Source organism: Trachymyrmex septentrionalis, unplaced genomic scaffold, assembly GCF_001594115.1.
Source record: "Trachymyrmex septentrionalis isolate Tsep2-gDNA-1 unplaced genomic scaffold, Tsep1.0 scaffold52, whole genome shotgun sequence".
NCBI classification, from domain to species: domain Eukaryota; kingdom Metazoa; phylum Arthropoda; class Insecta; order Hymenoptera; family Formicidae; genus Trachymyrmex; species Trachymyrmex septentrionalis.
Genome location: NW_017305694.1, coordinates 1,015,304 through 1,023,081, shown reverse-complemented (window position 1 = coordinate 1,023,081; position 7,778 = coordinate 1,015,304). Strand labels below are relative to the sequence as shown.

The following is a 7,778-nucleotide window of genomic DNA, read 5'->3' as shown; positions in this document are numbered from 1 at the left end:
AAATGCATAAAAATCTGGCTTGTAGCCCCTTTTTGTTATTTATTGTTTATTATTATTAAGCCATTATAAGATTATTTTTATTAAATAAAAAACTTTTAAATAATTTAAATAATGTGTAATGTAATTTCAGCAAATTATTATTATTTTCCGGCTTTTCCCGAAGACAATTGCTTTTTAATATAAAAGAATTTTTTTGCTCTGAATGATTATCTAATAACTATATTTTTATAAAGAAGCTATGTGTACATAGAAGCTATGTCCATATAGAAGCTTCAAAAGTACAATTATATTTATATTAGTAGATATATGTAAAACTTATTACATTATATTTTAAATATGAAATTTTTTATCATCTTTTCTATCATTGATTGCAAAAAACTATAAAGGAACAAATAAGTGCAAAGTACTAATTTATTCCTTATTAAATCAATATATGTATGCAAAGGCGCGTAATTAATTAAAAATAAACTTATCTAACTTTTTACAGATATATTTTTAACAACAATAGTAATAATTTTATTTATGACATTTATTTTTGAAGTTAATAAGAAGAAATTCTACAAATTAAAAAAAAATTTAGAATTTGTTATTTCGCTACCTGGTGCGTCAATATTTTCATCCCTTGTTGATTCTCTACAAATTGCTTGCAATTATAAAGGTGAATAAAATTGCCTTTATTTATAATTTCAAGTTAAAACATCTATTTAAATTGAGCTTTATATTGAATCAAAATACTTGCATCAAATACACTGTTTGATATGTTTGATACAAATAATTTATAATATTATTTATATTATTAATAATTTACAATTTACATTAGTGTGTTGTATTATGTGTGTGCGTGCGTGTGCGTGTGGTCATTATCACAATTATAACTATTGATTAAGTTTTTAAAATTATTTTTTCGAAAATATTTTACAGTTTTGCAAATAATATTATATATAATTATACAACTTTACAGAATTGATCAATTGTATAGATGCAGTTACTAAAAAGTATGGAAATCTTACACGTTTTATCTTAGGGACAGATATATTCGTAGTACTTACAAAACCCGAAGATTATAAAGTAAGTTTGTAAAAAAATAATAGTTAACAAGAAAAAAATTCATTGATTTTAATACGCAGCTTGTGCTCACGAATGTAAATGGCAATTACAAAAGTTCAGTGACCCAGACATGGAAAGCAATACTTGGTGATGGAATTATCAGAGCTTCAGGTCTATTGTATTTAAATATGATAAATATTCATTTCCCTTGTTTAATATGATAAATATTCATTTTTTTTTTGTTTACTATTTTCTATTATATATTTAATTCTGTGTAGTAATAAATAATAATGCTTTAATATAAATTGAAATTAACATTGACTTAATTAATATTGACTTTATATGGATAATATATCTTTTTTATGTTTAATATGCATTTGTGTGCTATTGATAGGTGCATCTCACAAGCTTCGACGAAAAATAATACATCCTCTTATGAATATCAAGTATTTATCCGAATATATAACATATTTCGATAGCAATCTTTGTATGGATATTCTAGAAAAGAATGTCGATGGTCCAATGTTTGATCTGAAACCGTATATAGAACAATATGCATTTAATATATTTTTAGGTGAAAATTAATAAATATAGTATATTTAATAAAGAACACTTTTATCTATAATTTGATTTATAATAAATTACTTTGATGTAAACATTTATTATTATTATGATCTACGTTATCATGATTAAATGTGTGAAAATGATAAATCTTAATTCCTAGTGACAACGGTGGGTATTCAAGGAATAGCAAATAAAGATGGACTTGACATATTACATAAGCAGAAAGAGTATGTAAATTTAATTGCATCTTCATCATTAGTATTTAATTCGATAATCTGTAATTGTTGCAGGTTGTTCAAAGATGCTTATAGCAAAGTAATAAAGCCATGGTTACGCTTAAATTGGATTTTTTCTTTGACTGGAAATAGAAAACAAATGTGTATTGCTGAAAAGACTCTGATAGATTTTATCTACAATGTAAACTTTAAATGTTTTTAAGAATTATTTAATACGTATTTATATATACATATAATGTTCTCGAATTAAAATTCATAAACTCGCTTAGTATATATATTTAATTGCTGAGCTAAAATGTCTTCAAAATGTTCTTATTAGTAATTGTATACGAATTCTAATATTTATTTAGACCTTCGAAACATTCTGAATTTACAATCAGTTTACAGCATATTAACAAAATGGCTCTTGGATTATGACAATAATCTGCACCTGTTCATATTAAGCCAATTTATAGCCAGCAAATAAATTATTATAATCGCATATTTTTTTTATTAGTTACATCTCTCTTTCTATGTCATATTTTTATTTAAAAAGGAAAATTTGATTCTGTTCATAATTGCATTTTAAAACCGAGAAAGATTTCGGTGCGCAGTTTGTAAAATCAGATATGTATATAAATTTACACCGAAACATTTAAGCTAACTAAGATTTACTTTAACCAAATATAGGAATTCTCTTGATTGGAAGAAAATTTAGTTTGTAATTTTATACAATAAAAAATGTGAAAAAATATTATTATTTTGAAATGTATTAAGATGTGTGCGTATGGTTGGAAACTTTAATAATTGAACTCATAAAGCACTGATTAAAATTGCGGAAAATTTTCAGAAATGTTTCAACCTTTTAATCTCATGTGCAACAATTCTGAAAAGATTCTGCATTATGACATATGAAATGTTTTAATAGATATTTCTAGAATCTATTATATACAATAAATTGAAAAATATTTGAACAGAACAAAAATCATCATGTTAAAATGGCTCCAAAATGTTTATTTAAAGTCATTTTTTTATTACAATTATGATTCGGTTTAACACCATTTTGATGTTATTATGACTTGTTCTACTTTAATTGCGAAAAACTTTTGTACATGAATAATGATATTGTGCGAAAATTGTAAACAGATTACAAAATAAATTGTAAGTACTTCAGGAATAATATTTAAATATATATTTAATTGATAATTAAACAATATTTAAATTTATTATGTCAACATAATAAATTTAAATATTATTTAAATTTCAATTAAGTATACATTTAACTATCATTTTTGTAGTACTAGAAATAGTTGAAACTTTTTCGATAATATTATAAAAAGATTGCAGATTCTCTCTGTATAATATTTCATCATTTTTTCAACACATGTCAAGAATTTCATGTGCAAGAATTGCAGATATTTTGCTATTCCAGAGCTATCTCAGAAATGTTGCAGATATATTTTACAATTTTTATAAAATGTTTCATTTTTCAGTTGAAATATTTCTGAGATATTTCTAAAAACTTTCGGTGCTGTATGGGAAATTACAAAATAAGTCGAAAAATTACAAAGAGAAAAATATTTTATTTTAAAAAATAAAAAAGAGAGAGATACTGTAATTCATATATAATAATATGTTTTACTTTAAATTTTGTCACAATTACTTTAAATAAAACCACAATAACTCCGCCGTAAGATATCTATTGAACTATATTGCAAATTTATGAATTTTAACATGAGACATCTTACTGATATTTTTATACAATGTAATGTTTTTAATACAAAAATATTTCACATAGAAATATAATATACAATAGTTTTTATAATAAAATTGTTTTATTATTATTAATAGTACTGTATTTGTATCTACATTATATATAGCTGTATTACTTAATATAGATATCACCACGAAAGTCAGAAAATTATACTGCTTTACAACGTAACAATTACAACATGACAATTTTCCAAGAATTAAAGCCTATTTTTAACAATTATTGGGATCGTGTAGAGGAAATTCGAGCTAATGTTTCGAACAAATCCTGCGATGTGAGCTACGAAAATTTCTTAGATGACATTAGAAATTTTTTTGCTGCTGTAATTTCATTTCTTACTGTAAAATCACACAAATATATTTGTATTACAATTAATTTATTTTTCAGATTCAGAATACTATTACGGAAGCAACATCCTTTATTATGCTTATGCTGGCAATACATACAGATGTACAAGTTAGTAAAATTATTACAACATACAATAAGTACATTATATGTCCAGGAATATAGTTCCGGTGGACTGTAAAAAACAACATAAGATGATAAAAATATTTCGTTTTTTTTTTAATATTCTATAAGAGTAACTGTTTTATAGTAATCACTTTCAACTTATTGTTTGAATTTATTTTAACTCTTAGTGCACACGTCTGCGTCATTTGTGTCCTGCCTATTTCTTTTTTTGAAATACTAAGAACATCTGGTTAAATATCGGTGTTTTTTTATTGCTAAAAAAAGTTTGGCATCTAGAGAACAAGTTTTATGCGTTACCGGTCTTGATTCGTGTGTATCCTTTTGGCATAACTCCAAAATTCACCTGTGGATCACAAATGACCCAAAGTGTATACAGAGTGTAAAAAAATTTCTGTAAAAAAATTTTTTTTTCTTTAAAACTTTAACTAATTCTCGGTTGTATTGTGAAAACATTTTGCAAATTATAAAAAAAGAATTTAATCCTAAAACAACATGTTAGCCCTTAATAAACGCGATTTTGAGTACCTTTGTTCTAAATGTTGTTAGTAATATTATATTATATATTTTGTTATCTGTATTATGTTGTCTGTTATAGAGAACATTTTCCTACTAAATTATAAGTTTTTTTTACACAATAGCAATAATAAAATCCATGATTAATAATAAATTCATTAAAAATGTAAATGCAATATATCTTTAATTTATAGCCATTCGTGTATATTAAAAAAAACATCATTTTTAGGTTACTCAATAATTAAACTTTTTGGCCAACACTGGAACTATTTTTTTTCTTGCAGTTTGGAATGTCAATTTTAAGATACTGAACTATACTTTTCTTTTAAACATTTTTATTTTAAATTTTTATATTTTTATATGAAACAGTGCATTTTTCTAATTTTGTTAACTATACTTAGTTACAATAATTTATCTACAATTTGATATGAATATATAACTACACAAATATTTTCTAAAGACGTCAAAGTCATAAATATTACGTAAAAATTGTTTAATAATTTATATATACTTGTAAAAATGATGAAAATTAAGCCAAGACACGAATGACCGAATGTGTGTATCAGAGATATCCAAAATTAATGTGTGTATTAAGGATTAAAAATATTATTTAATTTATTATATTGTTTTTTAGATATTCAATTGGTTATTGTTTTTACATTTTGTTTCCTAGGAAAAACTGCGACAGGAAATATTAGTTACATTCAATAATGATAAAATTGCTCAACGACTCCTTAATATGCCGTATCTTAATATGGTGTTTCAAGAGACTTTAAGATTATTTCCTATTGTGCCTATCATTTCGCGGCAACTTACAGAAGATATAAAACTTGGTATTTTATGACACTGGTTATTGAATCCATGCATGTAAATTGATGGGTTTATATAATATTTTATCAAGTTATGAAAAAGAGCTTTACCAATTTTAGAATCGTGTACTTTGCCGGAGGGATGTTATGTTATGATTCCAATATTTGCTATTCATCGTAATCCTAAGTATTGGTATAAACCGCTGGAATTTATCCCCGAACGATTTTCATCAACCCATTGTCGTTATACGTATATTCCGTTTGGTATGGGCCTTAGAGATTGCGTAGGTAAATATTTTTATATAAGCCATTTATTTTGAAAATGATATAAATTGAAAATTTTAGAAAATCCTGTTTTGATTGGAAATTAATCTATCACAATGCATTTTAATTTCAAAAATTTACAATCTTCATTTTCTTTCATAATACAATACTTTCTAAAATTAGATTTAGCTACTTATCAGTATTCACAGTCAATTTTCATAGTTAAAATCTTAAGTACATACTCTTAAAATAATACACAATTACAGAGAAACCAATCACAGATATTAGCATCTTAAAAAAGATATTACTTAAGACAGCCTTAAAATAAGAATTAATTATGAATTTTTCATGGCCATTATTTCATTTTCCATAAAATTACTGCTATTGAGATTAATACTCATTTTTTCTTTTTACATTGCTTATATTTAGGTCAGAAATATGCATTTTTAATCGTGGCAACAATAATCGTAAATCTATTGCGACGATATCGATTTGTAACAGTTGGCAACCTAAATAACATTAAAACAACAGCTGACATCGTATTACGACCTCAACATGTTAAAATGTCTATAACTCGTATATGAACCATTAATAATAGCCATTTTTATGATAACTAATAACTCTATTATACGAATTATTATTTTATACAATTATTCTATTTTACTAATTTTTCTATTACATTATTACTATTAATTTTACTAATTATACTATTACAACAAATTATTATTTTATTTTTTATAATGCTTAAAAAGTTGCAATTAAAATACTTTTTGTAAAGTATGTGTGGAGAATATCAAAAAGAGTGTGAATGTGTAAGTATAAGTGTGAATGTATCTCTACAGTACAGTAATTATGTATCGGATGGCTACACTTTCAATAATATCGCGCATCAATGTAATAAATTTAATAAAAATAAACATGTGCACTTAATATTGCAACAATATTGCACACATAATTTTCTAGAATTTTTTATTTTTTTTAGCATCTACCTTGTTAAATTTTAAGTCAATAAAATTAGAATATATTATACATATAATACAAAACTAATAATAATAGGCTCAAGAGATTAAAACTAATAATAATGCCAATATGAGCCAACACAAGATGTATTAGTGTGTGATATAATAAAACTTTATTAAGCAATTGCGGTATACGTTTCGATCCTCGTTTCAGATCTTCTTCAATACATAAATTAGTAGCGCAAAAACAATTAGTTACTAGTAAAGTCGCATTATGACGACTATGGAATCCAATCAGAAAAAACATGGCATTATCAACCCCTACTCCGTTATTGAATTATCGATCGAGCGTTTTTATCGTTAACATTGATTTCATACTCATTGAAATTTTAATTCAATAACATAATAGGTTGGTAATCCCATGTTTTTTCTGATCAACATTACATCAAATCTGTCAACTTGATGTACAACTTTCCATTAAGATTGGACACAGTCGTGCGATCTTACTAATAACAGTAGTAACTAATTGTTGCCAATGGAAGGTTATAATTAGATATATAGTATAATTTTTATATTATGTTAGAAATTTCAATATAGATTTTAGTGTTAAAATGGCAGATATTATGTATGTTAATAGATTCAATAAAGATAAAAATTTACATTTAATATTGCAAGAATCTAAAGAACGAAATAATTTATCTATCTGTCTGCATTGTATCGATATAAAAAAATCAATTTTTGTAGCAAATAAATTTTTGAGGGATACAAAATAAGAGAATTGTACAAAGATACTATTGCTATATCGCGTTTCTTATTTTATTATAGTAATTACAAACTATCATTAATATTAAATTGTAGTATTTATTTTGTATAGAAAAAGTCTTTCAATCTGTTAAATGTATTTATTTTTATTTTAAGAATAATTTTTATTCTAAAAATAAAATTTTTACTTAATAAACGAAGATAATCATATCTACCATATTTGTATGGAATATTTTACAATTTATGTGATTAAGTTAAATTTTAATCTTAATTTCTCATTTCGTGTATTAGCTTAAAGAAGTCAATGCATTTTTTAATTGATTTAATAAACTTTTTGTGTCTATATCTTTGATTGAAGATGGCAGCACTTTTTAGAATAGTTGAACAATGTTTGATATGTGTT

The 7,778-nt window shown here is 24.3% G+C and overlaps 1 protein-coding gene across 1 annotated transcript; it reads left to right on the top strand.

Annotated features, from left to right (window-relative positions):
- Positions 1-522: 522 nt before the first annotated feature.
- Positions 523-6,238, top strand: LOC108751860 (cytochrome P450 4C1-like). Its single transcript, XM_018492331.1, has 11 exons — positions 523-658; positions 962-1,068; positions 1,128-1,218; positions 1,442-1,621; positions 1,772-1,838; positions 1,902-2,028; positions 3,725-3,919; positions 3,985-4,053; positions 5,255-5,414; positions 5,511-5,678; positions 6,084-6,238. The coding sequence occupies exons 1-11, from the start codon at positions 523-525 to the stop codon at positions 6,236-6,238; spliced, it is 1,455 nt and encodes a 484-aa protein (XP_018347833.1).
- Positions 6,239-7,778: the final 1,540 nt, after the last annotated feature.